The sequence below is a fragment of the Elgaria multicarinata genome, chromosome 4, assembly GCF_023053635.1.
Source record: "Elgaria multicarinata webbii isolate HBS135686 ecotype San Diego chromosome 4, rElgMul1.1.pri, whole genome shotgun sequence".
NCBI classification, from domain to species: Eukaryota; Metazoa; Chordata; class Lepidosauria; order Squamata; family Anguidae; genus Elgaria; species Elgaria multicarinata.
In genome coordinates, this window is record NC_086174.1 from 69491627 (window position 1) to 69511997 (window position 20371).

The 20371-nt window shown below is 39.5% G+C and overlaps 1 protein-coding gene across 5 annotated transcripts in view; it reads right to left on the reverse strand.

Annotated features, from left to right (window-relative positions):
* Positions 1-10180: 10180 nt before the first annotated feature.
* ARID1B (AT-rich interaction domain 1B) overlaps positions 10181-20371 on the reverse strand; it is a 433853-nt gene continuing 423662 nt past the window's right edge. For all 5 annotated transcript variants that reach the window (XM_063124513.1, XM_063124512.1, XM_063124510.1 and 2 more), the window contains 3 exons: positions 18480-19269; positions 15547-15677; positions 10181-13281 (listed from right to left, as the gene is read on the reverse strand). In XM_063124513.1, coding sequence (XP_062980583.1) covers positions 11545-13281; positions 15547-15677; positions 18480-19269 — 2658 coding nt within the window. In that variant the 3' untranslated portion in view covers positions 10181-11544. The remainder of the gene's footprint in view (positions 13282-15546; positions 15678-18479; positions 19270-20371) is intronic.

Genomic DNA, 20371 nt, shown 5'->3' on the forward strand with positions numbered 1-20371 from the left:
AGAAAAAGACATACACCCCTGCCATAGAATTCAAAAGCAATCTAAAAAGGAAGTATTGGTCATTCAGAACTGAAGCAGGAGGTGCCAACAGGTTCAAATGGTAAGCAAGGGAATTTCAACTAAACATTAGGAAGAATGTCCTGAAGGTATGAGCTGTTCGACAGTGGTAGAGACTTCCGTCTGAGGGTGAGGGACTCTCCTTCATTAGAGGTTTTAAAGGAGAGCCTGAATGGCCACCTCTCAGGGATGCTGTAGCAGTGGATTTTGGCAGGGGATTGGACACAATGACCATCTCCTTAATCCTATGAGGGAAAGGCAAGAGTGCTATTGCAGTACCTAGGAAAAGAGGTGGGGAAGCAAGCAATGAAGAGAAGAGCCAACAGAACTGCAGAGTGGTGGTACTTGGAAGCAGCAGGGACTGGCACTAGTTGTAAGGAGGGTGCATGAGATCGTACTTGAGGGACTGACAAGCACAGTGGCATGGCAGGAGAGGGGAAAGCAGAGGTAGAACACAAAATGCAACAGGGAAGAGATCTCAGCAAAATGTAATGAGGATGCATGTAAGAAGGCACATATGGGTGGCACAGAGAGAGAGAGAGAGAGAGAGAGAGAGAGAGAGAGAGAGAGATGTCTGTCAGAAACTTTGATAGACTGATGTATGTCCCTACTTGAAAAATGGAAGCGGTTCCCTATGGGCCATTAATTCCACACCTTTTTCGTGAAGAGGAGATATAATTTTCTGTGGCCAGCAAGAAAGTCGCTTTTCCCCACACTCCTGAAGGAGAAGGAGCAGGGTTGTTATGACTGCAAAGTAGAATGTTCTTTTAATAGGGTAGTCCAGCATCTAGAGCAATGCTTCCTGAATTATGTTTTTTTTCTCTAAAAGAAGGAAATTTTAGTAACAGGAGAAACTCCACAAAAATGAGTTTGGAGGAGTAAAGTGATGGTAAAGACCATTATTAAAGGAGCAAGAATGTCATCTATACTATATTATGTTATAGAATCTTAATATGAGCAAATGGATAGTAGGAAATATTTGGGGGAACTGCCTGCTACCCCTCAGATCTATCACTGTTCAGTAACCAACCACCCTAATTCAGCAAGAACAATGCATATGCTGGAGGAGGCTGCTGTATATGCATCCTTTCCTGAACAGGGAAGTATATACAAAAGGTGATGAAGTTCTGTCTGGCTCTCTGTTCAGAGAGCAGGTGGGGGCTTCTCCAAAGAAATAGACAGATAAATAAATAAATATGTAAGTCCCCAATTTTCTGTACCTAAATTTAGATTTACCAATAAGAACTAGGTCACTGTTCCTAGTGTGAAATCTTTGCATCCAGTATGCAGACTTAAATGTACATTAATTTTTTGCATACTGGTTTAGGAACTGTGACATAACACAAAGCAGACTGTCAGCACCATTCATTTTGACAACACTAAATATCTGTTTGGGGGAGGTTACTGAATTTAGCCCCAGGTAATGGGGGTTGGCTTCAGACCTCCATCTCTCCCAAATCAGATGATTGGCAGCACTGCATACCTGAAGTTTCCAGATATGTAGAAGGGCAGCTTACGGCTGTGTCTACATATATCTGGGGGTGTTATTCTTAAAAATTAAATGCCAATTAATTTAAAAGATTACATGTGAATTTAAATAAGAAATATTAGTAATTTGTACTAGCAAAGTTTTTTAGAAAAATAAGAGCCGGTGAAAATGTGCCAAAAACAATACCCTCTTGAAGGAAAGTATCCAACTAAGAGTTAAGTTCAACATTGCACCAGCAAACTTCTGCTCACGAAATTAGATTTCCCGTTCTCTCCCCCCTCCCACAGCTCCCAGTATGACCCCCAAATCTTCTCCAGAGGAACCCCCAACCTTTTGGAGAAGATTTGGGGGGTATACAAGGGGCTATGCTGCTGGTGGGAAATCAGTTCCATCAATACTGTCTATTGCACTGGCAGATGGGTAGCTTTGGACACAATCTTGGCTATTTCAAATCACAATAGTTATGCTCTCTCTCTCTCTACAGAACAAAAATATTACTACTAACTTTTCATAAGAGTTCTAATATTAAGAAATTACAGATATCTGGCATAGCTTCTGACCAGCAAGGACACCATTTCTACTATTAGGGGGGAAAGAAAAAGTTGAAGCAATACATGGAGCTTGGAGTAGAAAATATGGCAAGAAGTTAGAGCCTTGCCTTGGAAAGCTTATGCTACAATATATTTTAGTATATATATTTCTGCAGGACCTTGTTTGTTTTGTTTTTTTGGCTGCAAGAACATGAACATAGTTACCGTTTTGGAGTCTGTACACTTCACAATGCTAGTATGGCTTTTCTCCTCAAAATTCTCAAAATAGCTTTATTATTAGCAGCCTGGCTGGATATAAATTGCTATAATATTGATTACCTTCTTCAAAGTAAGATGTCAATTGATTTAATTCCATTTTGTTTTTCCAATTTTATGTGTTGTGGTTATTTTTTTTAAAAAAAAGTAAATAAAATGTTAAAAACCATATATCATTCATGATTTTTGAGAATATTACCCTGACCCGGAGAAGCCAACTTGTGCATGGAAATGGTTTTCTGCCTATGGATCAGACCTGCAACCAGTTCAATATGCTGTTCTGCAGGGGGAAATGCTAAGGCCAGCAAGTCGGGACATATTCTGCACAGTGTGTGCCTAGTACCTTATCAGTGTTGTCAATGTTAACAGCTTTAATTTTCTTTTAGCAGGCAAAGGAGAAACAGGAAATGGCCTTAGCCCAATGCTCAGCCATTGCCGCCTCCTAGTTTACGGTCATCCTCCTAGTTTATGGTCATTGAATAATGCTGAGCACTTCTTAAATGGGAGGGTTCTGTGAGGCCATCACTGGATTCAACATCTTGAATTTTGCTTAGGATTACCTGGTAAAAAGCATACTTTATTCTTCTAATACCAAACTTGGGTGGTCCTGCAACAATCAGTGTGGAAGCAAAATGGGGCCACTCAAAAATAAGCTGGTGGTTTCTGCATAATAAGGGGATCTCCCCAGGTATGCACAAATACAGCAGTCTCTCCATTGAGAGACAATTTTTTTAAAAAAACATTCCCCACCAATATGCTTCCAGGACCTGTGGAATGTTGAGAGCCGTTAAGCCACATAATGTTGAGAGTGCTGACAGCATGTGTTGAGAGGAAAAATTTATGGCTTGGGTAGTGGCTTGATTTAGGCCTCAGAACTGTCTGGAATGGGGGACTCAGAGTCGGACAGTTGCAGACTGAGATTGAAACCTTAACTCCCTATGTTACATGGGGAGATGAAAGGGAAAAGGATACCTTCCACCTTCTCCATGTTCCAGAACCCTGTGCCCCCTAATAACAATGCCCCAAACAGAACTAGAACATTCATTTTCCAGGATGGCTAGAGAACAGGACTACTGTTAGAGGCTGGGAATACACACTGTAGTGGTTATACTTGTTCCCTTCAATACTAAATTTAGGTGATCCTGCGACTATCAGGTTCGAGGAAAAAGAGTAGGTAGTGGATGCTGCATATTGTTCAGAACACTCTTTCGGTACACAGAAATATATTAGTCTGAAAAGAGAAAGAAAACAACTATAACAAATGACCTGACAGGGATCTGTGAGAATCTTAAGACCCATATAATGTTGAGGGATGGGTGTCAGTTGGGGAGAAAAAAGAGGGAAATGGAGGTGTGGAGAAATGCAGGCCCCTACCAGTTTATAGCAAATAATCTGGATTAGGGTCAGGCAAGATGTGCGTCATGAAACTAAACGCCCCTCCCTGCATTATATGGGTAGGTTTCAGGAGGAATACAAGGAGAAAATGTGACCCCACCCCCCACCCCATATGATCCATTACAATAAAATGAAAGTTCATGGCACTTTATAGCATAATTGGAGAACCTTTTCAGCCCAAGGGCTGCATTCCCTCATGGTCAACCTCCAGGGGTCCACCTGACACACACATACTATTTTCCATGCGCACACCCATCCATGTCAATTAGGCTGGAAAAAACCTTCCACTGGAGCCAGTGGGAGGTCCGTCCCCCTACTGGAGCTAATGGGAGGTTTTCTCCCCTCCCCAGCCTAATTGTTAGGGATGGGGTGATCATTAAGATCCCAGTGCAAGGGGAGAGTTACGCCCTCCCACCCCAGCTGCTATTACCATGGAGAACATGCTCCTTGTGCAGTAATTAAGTTTCAGAAAAAGCTCCCAGTGGCATCAACAAAGGGATGGTGGTGAGGAAGGGAGTCTATAGGCTGAAACTGAAGGCTTTGTGAGCCAGAGCTGGCCTGTAGTTCCCCACTCATATTAAATAGCTGGACAGAGGAAGGTTTGAGGAGCAGCCAACTTGTCTTAGGAGACTCCTGAAGAATGAAACACTACAGGCTATTGAAGAGAATATGGCCACCACAAAGAGGCTGACTTAAATTGCTCCCCAGGATGGCTTGCAAATTATTTGTGTGCGCCATGTTGCCTCATGAAAATGGGGCAATATTCTCCAAGACCCTGCAAATGTTTTAAAAAGTTATCTACTGTTCTCTACTGTTAAAAAAATTATCTACTGACATGGAGAAAATAGCAGCTGTCACTATCATTTTATAGGACTTTCTCATCTGTTCCAGCTGCAGTTAATTTTGCCAAGTCAGGAATTAAGCTGTTGTTGAAGCAAATAAGGAATTGGGTGTGTGTGCTGTGTTTAAAAGACACATAGCTGTAGCTCTGAGGGCAATGGGTGGGCATAGGGCAGCAGCAGCAGTAGCTCCTCCTGCTCCTTTCTGAGAGTGCAAGGGGACGCTGACTATTCATTTGTTAATTCATTCAGTTTATGAGACACCCTATAGCCAAAGCTCTCAGGGCAGCATAAATAATAAAAGAAAATACAATAAAGTTAAGTCAGCCCCTGCAGCCTTCCTGTATTTGTTTGTAATACAGTTACCAATCAATGCCCTCCCTTACTCTGTTTCACCTTTTGTCTTAAGAGACAGTCATTCTTTGGGGCTAGGACATGGGTAGTACAAGCTGCTGGTGTTAGAATTAAGTGGGTTAGAATTAAGCCTACCTTTCTCTTTGCCTCTCTTTTCTGTGCTCCTGCCTTCTCTCTAGATCGTTAGACTTTTTGGCAAAATGACATACAAGGAATGGGGGAATGGTGGGTACTCTGTGTGTGCTGCAGGTTACATATACAGTAGTTGCATTTTCTCTTATTTTAGGTTTAACTTGTTGCACACTTTAAGGTTGAGAATTTTAATGTTTCAGCCCATTGTGGGTAGAATTAAGAATGAGATGGTATGCAGCGTTCATATCACTTAAGATGGCTGCTGTCTGGCTCTGTCACTGCTGTCGGTGGCATTATAGCAGCTACAGGGATGTATCCAGTGTCCTGGAAGCAGTTATCTTGGCCAAAGGCAACCAGGCAAGTGCTAAATTACAAAGATGCCTTGGTAATTATCCATGGATTAATAAATGAACATATTTAGGTAGTTGTATTTGAAATGTCAGGATATTGTGTTTTGCCACAAGATGACTCAGAGGGAACCAAAGCTTTCTGTAACAGGTGTTAGGAAAAACAAAAAGAGACACAAAACTTCCCTTTTAATTTTGGGTTAAGAGGCATGCTAATATGCCAGGACAATGTGCTTAATTATATGTAAAGTGGAGGTGGAACATGAGGTAAGGACACTGATTTTAAAAGTGAGACATCTGGATCATGACTAGGGAGATGCAGACTTTTCTTCCATAATGGGTTATATTAAAAATATCTGCCATGCATTTCAGAGCTAATTTCCAGTAATTATCCAGATTGTATGCAACTATGGAACAAAATGATTTAACTGTATAATGTAGGGTCACAAAAGGGAGTCTCTAACCAGAAAAAATCTTGCTGAAATTAGACTTTTGTTTCCCTCCCCTCACCCCTTTGGCTTTCCTGGTTATTAACTTGTTTTAAGAACATTATTTGGTAGATAATATTTTTTGAGGCTGGTAGATCTGTGGGCCACAACATTACTAAACCTTTATCTTAAAGACAGAAGTACGAAAATGGGTTTTAAATAACCTGCCAGAGCTGCAAGTTCGCTTGCTGGAAAATCAAATGTGAGGCTGATGCACATTTGATTCAGCAGCACTATGGGAACAGCAAGTTGTGTGTTTGTGAGACTCATGTCTGATTTACCAAACATGGCGAAGGCCTGTGTTTGTTGGTCATGTTGTGAGCTCCTATGTTGTGTCAACTGTGGCTCCTCTGATGCAATGGAAAGTGTGTAGGAAATCTGGATTCAAATCCTAACTCAGTAAGGAATTCAGTGGATGTCCTAAGGCTACAACGTCAGATCAGATATAAAATATATTTAGAAATCCAGACTTATATGATTGGCTTTGTAGGTAGATTAATAACTGCAAATCTATACAAGTAAGCATATTGAGTTCAATGGATCTTACTTTTTGGTAAGTGTGTATAAAATGGCAACCCAAATATTGTAAATCTTCCTGTTGCCATTGCTAAACAGGATCCATTGAGAAGCCCAGCTCAGGATGGAAATTGGGGGCAAAATTTTCACTTTTGGTTTTAAAAATTGTCAACTAGTCTAACGGAGCTAGCTCACATAGGGGCTTGTAGGAATTGATTTTTCGGCATTTAGGAACTCTTATATAGAATTCATTGCTTCTTAAGCTAATGGGACCCACAGATGAAAGTCTGTCACTTTTAGGAAGCTAACCAATAGGCCCAGTCTTATTGAAAAATGAAGCTATATGGAAAATGGAGAAACATTATGACAGCAGCTTAGGCAGGTATAATGGCACAAATGGTTAGAGAGCAGGTTAATCTGTAGACACACAGGAAGAGAGGCACCTCGAGTTTAGCTGTTACAGACTAAAAGTTGTTTCTATGATTAACAGACTAATTATGCCCAAAACGATGAGGAAGATTACTAAGTACTTCAACAGAAACCAGAAAACTCTCTACTACAAAACAGCAACACAATGAATGATAGGATAGACGTTCCATAACAGTATGACTTTCATCCCATAAACATTCTGGAGTTCATCTGTAGGTCCTTCTACAAAGCAACATGTAAACGTATCTCTCAGTTCAATAAAATTTGAAGCAGCAGCTAATGCAATGTCTTGGAAAAAAAGAGAATTCAATGGGAGGCTGATGTGCTAATTTTTTACAAGTTGCACTTGCTGCATGGAAGTGCCAACATCAGATTTTTTATTTTTTTTTGGCAGCTGGCTGATATAACTGGTCCAAACATAACTGGTCCAAAAAACTTTTCCTTATCCTGCCTCCTGTTCTACTCCCTCAGCTACTATTCCCCCCTTCCATACAATATGTCTTGATTAGTGTCACTGATACTCCATTTTTTAAATAAAGAAGGAAGTCAGTATATAATAAGAGGTGCATGTTTGCTATTGAAAAACTGTCAAAGTGGCAAAAATGGCCCTCAGGGTACACCCGAAGAAGACTTGTTGTTTGTTGGTATTGCATTATTCCAGAGGCATCTTTCTTTGTTGTCTTCCTCCCTTTTCTCTCTGGGTTCTTAAATAAAAGGACACACGCACAGAGAGATGGATTTCTTTGCTCTTAAGATATGAAAGCCATTGAAAGAGTGTAGGCAGGTTACAATAGCAGTGAATGAGAATCCTTTGCACTGCCTTACTTCCTAGGAAGCTGGTCAGTGATATCTTGGTGTGCAAAAGTATTTATTTATTACATTTTTATACCGCCCAATAGCCGAAGCTCTCTGGGCAGTTCTCTCTCTCTCTCTCACACACACACACACACATATCTTCTTTTCTGTGAATAGGTAGGAAACCAGATCCGGTTCAAAAATAACACAGAAATAATTATTGTAGTTAAAAACTAAACCTGATTTTTCTCTTCTGTTGATTTGTTTACCACATTGTTTGTTTTCCTCTTTTACGATAAATATGAAAGATGCCCCCAATATCAGAAGAATTCCTGACACTCTGTAAGAGAAACTTACCTTAGTTTTTAATTATCCAGCTGGCAGTCCTATACAACATCTTAGGTCCTATATAATAATTTGCTGAATTCAGCTGAAAGAGCAAGTAATAAGGAGAAGCCATCCTACCATTATTTCCAAGGCACTGATGGTAAAATATCAACCAACCAACATATTTTGTTGACTGTAGCATTCCAAAACATAAACCCCTTTATTTAGAGCATACTTTGTACAGCATTTTCTTAACATTTTAAAATAGGTTTACTCATTCATCACTAACTTATAAATGCTGAAAGGTTTACTAGCAAGAGATCATCTGGGACAAACAGTAGCTATACCACTCTACTGATTCTTCCAGATTCACTATTACTATTCAAGGTTATTTTGTTCAATTACTCTCAGATCAGATCCAAACAAGTTAATGGCTGAATGTACTAGTCAATGATAATGTTCCAAATAATTTTGCTTCTCTCTTCATTAACAATATCATACTAATATTTTTTAGCCATGCTGGAGTTAGACATATGTGCTCAAGCTGAGCTGCAAGATTTTTTTTTTTTAATAGTAAGAAGTGCTTAATCATATTATTGCACTAAAAAAAAAAGATCTTAAGGAACTCAGAAACGCGGTCAAGCTAGGGTTCTGAAAACACATTAAAATTACTTTGTATAACATTGCTAAGAAGTTATAAGTGCCTTAGATATGGCTTCTGTTTATTTTCCCAATGTGAAGTTACAAGTGGGCTGTAATTTAACATATGTTTCTGAATGTATTGGTATGAGAGAAACAAAAAGATAGACAAGATGTTTACCATGGGTGATATAAGAGTGAGTAGATTAAAACAGAAGGAAAATTGACTTTTTGTGACACAAGGGAGTCACATATCACTTGGATGATAATAGTATGTACTTTCCCTGTCCATGAAATTATCCAGTATATTAATTTGTTAAAACAAGATATATGAACAAGATTATCATGATACCTATTGGGATAAGGTATTTTCCAGGAGTCCCATAGCGACTAAAAAGGAAGAAAAATGTCAAAATATGCAGCAGCTCCTAACCTTAAAAACCTCAGATTGAAACAGTAAGAATGAGTGCTTGAATACTATTACCGTAATAATACAATACCATCAAATGAAAAGGAAAAATCAGAGTGTCTTTAAAAGAAAGAAATGGAGTAATTCTGAGTTGCGATGCAGTTGCCCCTGTTCTGTTAGGCTCAATAGCTTCAGTGAGAGCTCCAAGTGCCAATTCACATTTTGCTGCACCAGTGTAAGAGCCTCTTCCCTGTGGCTTTTTTCCATGCTGCTCTGTCAACAGTTGAATAAAGGAAACCACTTTGCCAGAACCAATGCCTTGTGTCACTCCAAGAAGAATGTTACTAGCAAGCAGGCCAATACTGGTGTGGGAAGAAACCAGGTCATTGGCTCTAACCCCATGTTTTCTTTCTGGAGCAGTATGAGAATAATGCTTGAAAATCGATTCTTTCACTGTTGTGGTAACATATGGATTCGCCCCAACTTTCAGCAACCATTAGGTTAACAAGTGTGTTACTGCTGCAGTAATTTCTATAGAAATAGGTGCCCCCAATCCACAGCCCTGCAGGTACTCTGACGTACACATGGAGCTCTTGTGTGCATGAGCTGCCCCATTCATTTTCATGAGGGGACCAGATTTGCATTTGTAAAGGAATATGCTTTTGAATCTGCTCCCTCCATTAAGATGGACAGGGGAGCTGTTGTAAGGTATATGACTTATTTTTGAGCATCAGAACTACTGTGACAAAAATAAATAATTGGATCAAGTCTCTGAAAGGCTATAATGGGTACCAAATACAACTCAGGCATTCATCAAAGTGCAAGCTTTGCAGCTATTACTGCCAGATTTTCATTTTACATAGGTTATTGTATTCAAACGCTTATGTCCATCCTTGAATGCAGCAACCGGTGGAAACGATCAATAGCCAATCCTCTTCATCTTCTTCTATGGCCTGCTTTTTTAAAGTAATGATTAGTAGCTATTATTTCTGAGTTTGTTGTATCATTTGACCACTAGATTAAAATAATCCATTATCAACCATCATTGGTAGGAGGAAGAGAATAACCTTCACTATTACTGATTGAATTGGTTTGATTCCATGTTGAAATGAGAACATTATTCAAGAACACCCATCACAGTGCTTAACAAGATTTAATGTACATTTATTCTTAACATGTGGAACATATAAAGTTTTTATACTGAATAAATGATATTCATTAAGCCAGAGGAAAAGGAGGAATTTACATCAAGTTTTTTTGTCTTTTTTTTTAAACTACATTATTTTGAAATACAAATGTGGATTCTTCTCACTGAAAAATCTTTGAAGTTGTGTTTCTTCCTTTTTTCCTGTATATGTATTTTTTTTTTCTGTAGACTGGTAACCATTTTCTTAAATCAATCCATATGTAACCATTTCCACATCTTGATTTGTAAAGCAAGTTGTGAGCAATTGCTCTCCCGAAATAGAGCATGACTTTATACATACAGAAACTTGTACATTACCCTCGTGGTGGTGGTGTTTAGTTTTGTTGTTGCTGTTTTTGGAGACATGGCCAAAACAAAATAATAATAATAATAATAATAATAATAATAATAATAATAATAAAATTAAGTCTACCATCACTTTGTAGTTACCACATCATGAAAGAAAGAAATCCTTGTACTGATTTTATTTTTTTTTAAAAAGATGAGGGTATGTTTAATGTACAACTTCTATATACATCACTGCCCTTAGGCAATAAAAATATTTAAAAAATGATTAAAAGGAATTGTGAAGAACTGTCATTGTGGAAGGTCAAACAATACATACTGATGTGACAGTTCTGGTGAGGAAGCAATTTATGTTGATCATCTTCAGGTTTGTGTTTCAACTTTCCTAAAGAATTTGTTTTGCTCCTAGCCTAATGTATTCATTCTCTTGCAGAGAAACCAAGGTAATTTCAGACGGTGACTATGGACCGACCCCCTTTCTTGATCCGCTACACCTACATCACTAACATTCTTCTATTGCACAGAGCGCTTTGGGCAACGGCATAAAGGGTGGTTGAGTTTTCTTTCGTTCTTGAAAAATAAAACACAGAGTAACTCAGGATATTGTTTCCCATTTTTGCACTTCAGAGTGGTGGGCCTTCTCCCTGTTATCAAATCATGTTTTGCAACATTTTAACCCCCAATATCTCTATTTTGCTTTCTCTCCCAAAATATGTGATACAAACATAGAAAGAAACATTAAAAATAATATCTATGGAAAAGAAGTGTGACCTTTGAATGTACTAGACAGAGACTTTGGTTAAAAAAATAAAATAAAAAGATGTACTTATACACATAGACAGCAAATATTAAATCCATAACTGTTCAAATTAATTTTTTTAAAAAATTCCCAATTGGTAAATAGTGAATGGGGCAGAGGAGCAAAGATTCTTTTTTCCTTCTTCCTACACTGGATAAACAGGTACAGAAAATAGCCAGTTATATGTGACCCTCTAATCTCCACTCACACATGCTTGGCTTCTCACTTATGTCATAACTGCCCAATCTGAAAAAGTACATCACAGATGACCGATGCAACCAGAGAGTTCAGGACAGCAGATATTGAGATATCCAGCAAACGCCCCTCATGTAAAAGGAACTCTGAGCGGTTCTCCTCCACCCGAGCCATGGCTAGCAAAGCCTTGGCTGCCCTGCACATCATGTCTACGCTAGGCGGCTCCAGAGGTGGAGGTTGCATGTGCATGAGGTTATGCTGGCTCTGCTGGTACTGGGCCATAGTGACCCCATCCTCAAGGAAGCTTATCAAGTTTCCGATGCTTCCCTTCTGCACAGCTATTGCCCTTGCTGCTAACGTGTCCCCCTGTGCAAGGTTCGATAAGAGTGCCATGGACATTTCTCGGCAGACTGGATTTTTGCGGTCCCCAACGTACCTAACTAAAGTAGCATAGAGTTTTTCCTGACGACTGAATGGGGGAGTGGCCAAGATAAGGTCCACATTATTGTCTTGGATACTGAGTTTACACAGGGTTTCCAGTACAAGTCTCTGAGGTGAAAGGACTGAGTTGGGCCCCACGGTTGGAAAAGGATCCTGTGCCTCGGCAGATGGGCACACCATCCAGTGCAGTAAGCCATCCAAAATTGGCAAACAGATGCTTTCTGTGTAAGCAGATAAGTCTAGCTGCCCAGAAATGTTGGCTAATGTGACCAATGTGTTATCCCTCAAGATCTCAAGGCAGTCCCACCACCACTCATCCTTGCTGCAGGCCACCCCTTTGTCCGCTTCTTCCTCTTTTTCATATGTTTGTGGTGCACGCTTTCTTTCTGGGTGCTCATGATGGAGAAGGATCAACTTTCCCAAGATCAGCACCAAGCCTGGATGTTTTGACATTTCAGTATCATTGCCAGGCACAAAAGACAAGCTGCGGATGATATTTGACACACAGATGCAACGCTTGGCCAAAGAGTCCTGCCAGTGAGTTATGGTGCATAGAGGAGTCTCATCTCGACTCCGTGGCTCATCTTCTAGCAGCTTGATATTCCGATGACTTTTGGCTTGATGGATCCCAAATGGAAATTTACTGCTATCTGTTTGAGAACTAGAGTCTGAGTCTTCAGACAATGCTCCTGGACGAGCTGACAAGACATCATCAATGGTGGCTGATATGCTTTTGTCTTGGTGTTCCTCAGATTCTCCTTTCCCTTCCACATTCTTCTTTTTACTTGAAGAGTTCAATGGAGGAGGTGGCCTCCTGCGAGGAGGAATCTCCATCTTACTCTCAAAGTGGGTCTGGATGTGTTCAGTTGTATCACCCCCACCAAGCTGCCAGTGGAGAAGTCCACTGTTGAATTCCTGAACATGCCCCAACCTGTCAGATCGGTCGACAACAAATAGGTTATTTTTCTTTACAATTTTAATTGGCAGCTTGTCAAACTTACTGGCTTGTTTTGGCCTCTCACTTGGATCAGCAATGGCACCAGGAGGAGCAAGAACACTGCTCTTCTCTTCTCCTCCTTCAGTGTTCTCATTTTCATCTTCCTCCTCTTCTTCCTCATCCTCAAATTCATCAAAATAATGAATACATTCATCATTGTTTTCTTCCTCTTTTCTGGGATCTTGTGTTGCAAATTGGCCATCCTCTTTCCGAGTTGAATTATGATCTTGTAATTTTGGTCCTGGATGTCCCACTTCATATTCCATAAGGATCCCAAAAATATCAATAAGACATTTTCTAAAATATTCCACCAAAAGCTCAAGAAAACCAGATAACTGAGGAAACAAAGGAGGCAAAACAGAATAAAATGTTTAGAAGAACATTTCAGACCAGTTTAGTAGTAGTAGGCATACTTTTATGCATTCTTTTTATTTAAAATGATTTTTAAGTCTGACTTTAAGGATAGACATTTTTCAGTTTCTTTTCTAGTCTTCCAGGCTCCAAAATGTTCAGCGATAGTCTCTTCTTCCTATCTAAGCTTCTTCCTATCTGCCTATGTGTGTTGGGCAAGCCATCTTTTGCTAGAGCCAACCTTTTGCTGGCTGGTTGAGGGGGTTAGGATGACAGAATAGCATCATTCTGCTGGAGAAGAACTCTGCTCAAGGAGTGCCATGTCCCCCCTGGAGGCACCTGGGATGCTTGCCAAAATTTTCACGGGGGGAGATTTACTATTGGCAGTGTTCCCACCACTGAAAGATGCCAAAACAGGATGTTTTGGGTGGGATGGTTTTGAATCCATTGGATCCAAAGCTCCCATTGCTCCTGTAACATGGCCCCAGATCGAGTATATCACCTATGCCAGTCAGAGGCCCGTAATTTCCCCCTCCATTTATGTCAATGGCAAGGAAAACAAATAGAAAAGAAAAAAAAACCCTTCCTATTCCCAGACTGACTTCAGTGAGCTGGCATAGCTTTGGAAGTGGTAGATTCCACCCACCACCATTTAGGATTGCTCTGTATCCAGCAGTTTCTGAGGAGAACTGCTTCTGGAATACAGGTGTGGAAAGAACGTGTGTTTGACATCTGGGTAACTGGGCGAGGCCACTGAAGTCATGACAACTCAAAGCTTTTCCTCAGGCCCTCTTTGCATTCGGAATCTTCATCAGATTCTATCTTCCTGAAATTGTGAAAAAGTCAAATTCTGCTCCAACTATATTCATTTAAATCAGATTTCTTTCCATGTTACCTCCAAGGTTTCTGGGCAGATCACAATATGTCCTCATTCTAACACACAGAAACCTTGTGAAGAAGCTTAGTCTGAGAGATAGTTACTGAACAGGTATATCAACCTGTAAATAAGTATACAAAAGCTTCTAGCTCGTAAACATTGATAGTAGCCCTTCTATCCATACATATTTATGCTGTTATTTGTAGAACTTCAACAGTCTGAGAGAAAGAAAGCAAAAACAACTCTCTTCTAATTTACAAACATTTTCCTGCCTGGTTGCACGGAAGTGATTATTACTCATTACAGGGGTTCGGGCAAGTGGCTCTTTACAAGTCTGGACTTCTCTATCCAAAATCAATACTCTGTTCACTGCTCCATCTTCCATGCTGTCCAACTCACATGGATTAATGGATAGCACTGGTTGTGAAAAAGGAAGCAAGCTAGGATAACAGTTGGCCTCAGAAACAATTAGAATCTTCACTCTGGAAGCCAGGAATCTAGTAACGCTGGCAGAGTGCAGAGGGGTGTTTGTACTGCTTCTTATTCCCTGTGGTACACATGTCTTCTGCATCAAAGATGTCAATCTTCTGAAGTGACAACTTGTCAGGTTTTGTAAAAAACTAAATTCACCTATAGTTAGTTGAATGTTGAATGTTGAAAAGACAACATTAATTTTGCAAAATAAATAAATAAATAGGGATTTGTTACTGGAGGGGGTGAAGTATTTTGATATGGTGACCACAGACAAGTGATCTTTTGCATCATATGCAAATAGCTATTTAATGTTCTTTAATCCACCACCACCCTTTCCTAATTCTCTGACTCATGTTAGCCTTCCAGCTAAGAAAGAGCTTGGTGGCCATGATGATTTTCATGCCAGTGATAAGCTCTCAAAGGCGTTTATTACTTACTGCCTGATGTACTGAATGCTTTTCATGCTGAGATTTACTCTACCCAAGGCATTCTTGAGTTCCTTCTGTTATTAGTCAAAGCTACATCCACCATGAATGTTGCATCAGGAAATTTTTGGCTTGGATCTAAAGATGCTCTTGCATGAGTGGAACACCCTTCCACTTGTGCAAATTGGCCTCCTTGATTTCTACAACCTACTGCAATCTCCTCATTTCATGCAACTCTAGAGGGTCCTTCCCAATTCTTGAGAGAATCTTTCAGTAGGGGAAGGAGCCCATAAATTCCTGTTGGATGAGAGGAATTCTGTTCCCATGTCTTAAGATCCAAGCTGCTCTAAAAGAACTCTGGCAGAATTACTGATTTAATTTTTAAAAGTCAGTCCTTGGCATGCCCCTTGACCAGGACATTTCTCATTATGAGGTTTGAGAAAAATAGCACTCCTGAAAAATATCACACCTACCTGAGAGAGATTGAAAGTAGCAACAGTACTGTCATCATACAGAAGGATATTAATAGTGTCTAATGCCCAAGTACTTTCAGCAAGAAGGCCCGATTTAAGAGACATCATCACTCGCCAAGCCTCGGGAGTCACTGGAAAATAATAATAATAATAATAATAATAATAATAATAATAATAATAATAATTCTTACCCGCCTCTCCATTTTGATCGAGGTGGGGAACAACAATAAACGGTAAAATACATAAAACTGAATTAAAACATAATATATATTGTTAAAACATACTAAAAATATTCTAAAAACATTCTAAAAACATCTTAAAAGAACATAAAGAATTTTATATAAATGCTGTCTAGAAGAGATTTACAGGCCAAATTTCAAATGGCACATGAAATTTGGATCAATGATATAAATAGATGTTTGTATTCCAGTTTATGGCATGAATTGTCATAATTTCTTCAATGGCCCAATTTGGACATTCAAATCCTGGTATAATAAACTAGGATGTGTACAAGCTTTGAGCACCCATTTGCGTCAACTGTGTGGGGAAACAAACAGGGAGCCACAGTCAGCCATTGCTTCCCATTATGTCTGAACCAGGAAACTATGGATAATGACTTTCAAACTGGCCAGGATGTGAAGCCATGGTTTAATGCTGGCTTCCAAATGCTGGTTTGTTTTTAAGTCCTTGGTTTGGATATAACAGGAGGCTACAGTTACCTATGGCTTCCTGGGTTTTTCGTTTGCTCACATATAGAGAGAAGTATAGCAAGGGAGTTGCATGCCAGTGCATATTCTGGGTTACTAAGCCAGGATGTTACCGTCCAAAAGTGGATATTGTGCTTAGGAATGCCGTTTCCACACCCATTCATGACAGTACCTTCAACTGAGAACTAATTGCATTACGAAAGGTAAAATTGCACATATTTAGATGAAAACTGTTTTGAAAACTAGCTGTGCAGAATGGCAAGAAACTTGCTGTGAATCCTCATACTCTGTTACGCAATGCAATGCAATGTTTTTCTCTCAAGCAGAAGGCATTGAGGGGACAATAGACATTTGGTTTATAACGGTATGGGGTGTCCTTTGTCTCAAAATCAGGAATGGGCTCAAGGGTGTGTATGTGTTTATTACATATTTTATGGTGCAGGTCCCAGGATGTTAGGAATTGAGAAAAATCAATTTTAATATTGCTGTGCTCAGACCTGGGCTGAATGTTTTGTGCTGCCAGAGACATTACTTTTTTCCCTGCCTAGTTTCTTCTCAACCTTCATAATGCCTATTCAATGTGTATATTTGTAAATATGCAAAGTAAGATGAAGACATCATTAACACCTAGTGCCCTTTCCATCGAAGGAAATAAATTCTCCAATGCTGCCTTCAATTTCCATAAAAGAACGAGCTGCCAATTTTACCCCAAATGGCGGCTCGCTGAGGGAACAGGCGACTGAAAATTGGGCTCAGTGACCGGCAGGGATCCAGCAAGTGGAGCATGAGTTGGACTGGGGTGAGTCTGTCCATCCTTCTCTGAAAACTGTGTAATGAGAGCACTTTTCTAGAAAGACTAGAGATTTCAAATGCCTGAAAATAATGAAGCCATGGAGGAAAATGTTTTTTTTATCTTCTCTGTAAGATTCCCAGCATAGTTATTTCTTTCATTCCTTATTAAAATTGTTTATCTAAAGTATATTTTTACTGATAGATATTTATGCACAGTTTCCCAATATGCAAGTAAAGTCACCATTGTACATTCTTGACTGTAAATGTGCATTCTTGACATTTTGGATTTTTTCCCTATAGAGTCCTGTGTTTCTGATGCTGTAGCAGTCATTTAATGCAGTTCTAATCTATTCAGACAATAATTACAAATTTATTAACTGACTTTATTTTTTAAAGTTTTCAAATATAATTATAATTTTATGAACAAACTATGTTATACATAAATAACTTTAGAAAGCTGCTTTATATTCCTAAATCAGCCCTCCCCAACCTGGTGCTCTCTGAATGTTTTCGACTACAGTGCCCAGCATTCCTGACTATTGATCATGCTGATGGGTGTTGAAAGTGAATTTTCATCTCTATGCCTGAGTGATGTTCAGGAATATTTGTGTATTTTTACAAATATCAATTAGATGCTACTCAAAACAGCAAGAACACTCTAGTCAAATGGTGGGGAGCATATATCCATTCAGTAAGATCACCATACCTGCCTCTCCGAAAAGAAGAGGACTGATTAGCACTTCCAGTGTTTACCTATTGGATATTTCATAGATACATCTTCATTTCCTTCCAAATAAGAGTTGTACCGTATTGCCTCTTTGCCCAAAACACCCCCCCTGACATTACATATAACTTATTTGCTTCTTTTGTTATCAAATAATACATGAAATGCTCTTTCCATTCAAATAAGAACTCCGTGCCCAGCTTTTTGATAGAGAGCTATTAAATGTTTTATTTTTGCCATGTAAAATGTTCTAATCCTATGAGCCATTGGACCTAGGAAACAGCTTACAAGGATTCAGTCCCTTGATCTGAGGCTCAACACCAGCAGAGACGTAACTTTCAGCTCTAAAAATACAAGGTAATATTAATTATACTGTAACAATAATGCCACTTTAAAATAATATAATGTATACGCTACTGTGCTTCCTACAGTGAAATCACAATTTTTGTGTGTGTTTCGTGGAGGAACAAAACAACAGAAGCACCTGGAGGACAAGACCTAACATGAGAGCTCCTACTTTGCTGAAATAAAAGACACAGTTATAGAAACTAGTTGCTTAAATATGCAGTATTCATCTTTGTATTAGATTATCTGATGGTGCAAATATGGCCACTCCTGTTAAGAAGCAACTTTGGGCAGCAATTTTAGCAAGTTTATATTAAAGGAACCTTTACAAAATTGTAATTAAAAGCAGACTGTATGATCCTTACCGATATCTTTTGAGGTAATCTTTCGTCTTGGTTTCAAGACTGGTTGGGATGCTTCTACAGAGCCTGGAGGAAAGGTTATTTCCCTCCTAACTGGTGGTGGCTGGGTTGGAGGACCTGTGACCTGTGAGACTGGGACAGTGGGCATAACTTTCGGCATCTTCATAGAGGGCAGGAAAGGGGATTTACTTGGAGACATCCGATTTTCATGGGAGCGAGAGAAAGATGCAGGGCTTGGAGCCCGAGAGATATGGTTTGGCATGGCTGGTGGCGTCTGGTACGATGACTGAGGAGGTCGAGTGATAGGCTGCATAGAGGCGGAAGATGACATGTAAGAAGGCTGACGTTGGTTGACATGAGAAGGCCACTGGCTTTCATGGTTTATCCTCTGGTCTGGTACCATCATATCTTCAGTACGGTTCATCCCTGGATAAGGTGGAGCCTGTGCAGGACCTCCAGGGCCTTGCCTGTTCTGATACGGGTAAGACATATCATTTCTAGTGGGCCACATGTTCTGTTGAGAGCCTTCACTGGAGGCTGAAGACTGCATAGGGCCACCAAGCATCTGAGGAGGTATTCCATGTTGTTGTATTTGTCCTGGACCCTGCATCCTCTCTCTGTTATACGGATATGGATACTGTCCCTGCATGGGCCTCCTGTCTGGTCCAGAGTAAGCGCTGCTATATTGGTTAAACATATCCTGCTGTTGGTTGCCGTACTGCATGTTAAACATATCTCCATCAGGGCGTTTTGCTGGAGGCCCGTACATGCCATCCATATGGCGTTTATAGTTCTGAAAAGGAATACTGCCATGAATAAGGTTTAAAAATACAATGAAAATATTTTTTTTTATTGCCATGCACTGATATGACAGATGAATTTAAGTTCACACACTGCATAGATTGTATTTCCGTTAGTATTTTGATAGGCACATGGTGATTTTTAAATTATTCCAATAAATCTACATGAATTGGCAGAAATTTCATCTTCCACATTTAGTGTACAATAGATAGAAAGAATTATGACCTAAGTGGCAGGCTAGAAATGCTTGTCATTATTGTTGAGGCAGTCCTTTCATTTCTGAAGGTTGTTTTGATGTGCTTATAACTTTACATTTAAAAGAAAATTAGCCTTAGGCTAATATTTCTCATGATAGTTCTCAATCCAAGGATTAAATGTTTAGGGGGAAGTGGGGAGAAGAAGCTTGAATAAAATTTTATTGATTATTTTTGACATTTCCAAGCTTGAAAAAAAAATCTTTATTAGTTAAGTCATTTTTTAGATTGTTCTTTAATATGCAGAAACCCGGAAAGGTCACTCTGTAACTTTAAAGCTCATTTTAACTTGCTACTCAGAAAATGTAAATTTGTGACATAATTTAAAATATTTTAAGCATATGCAATAATATCTATATGAATGTGAAACACAAAAGCATCTGTTTATCTAGGATGCATTATATCTTGAACAAGCATTAAATTAAAATCTGAGAGAACAACTTCTTTATAATGTGTAACACAAATAATTTCTGCTCTTAATTTTTCAGAGGAAGCTCTTTTGAGGGTTCCACCACCATCTTAACTTCAGGGGATGGTGGCCAGTTCCAGGGATTTGATATCCTAATTTATTGAGCATTTTTAGAGGCTTCTACGTCTGGGTGGAGTAAGTGGATTGTTTTGTGTGACATTGATTGCTGCTTTGTATTGAGATGTATTAAAGTAGGAGTGGGAACTTAAATTGGGTGAAATAATAGATGACTCCTCACCCAGGCCTATGCAGGCCGGATGATGTCAGGAGGCAGGGCCATACCTCCTGACATCATCCAGTTTCTGGCCGAAGCTCTTCCAATCAGTGCTTTGGAGAGGATCTGGCTTTGCCTGCCCCATGCCGTACACCAT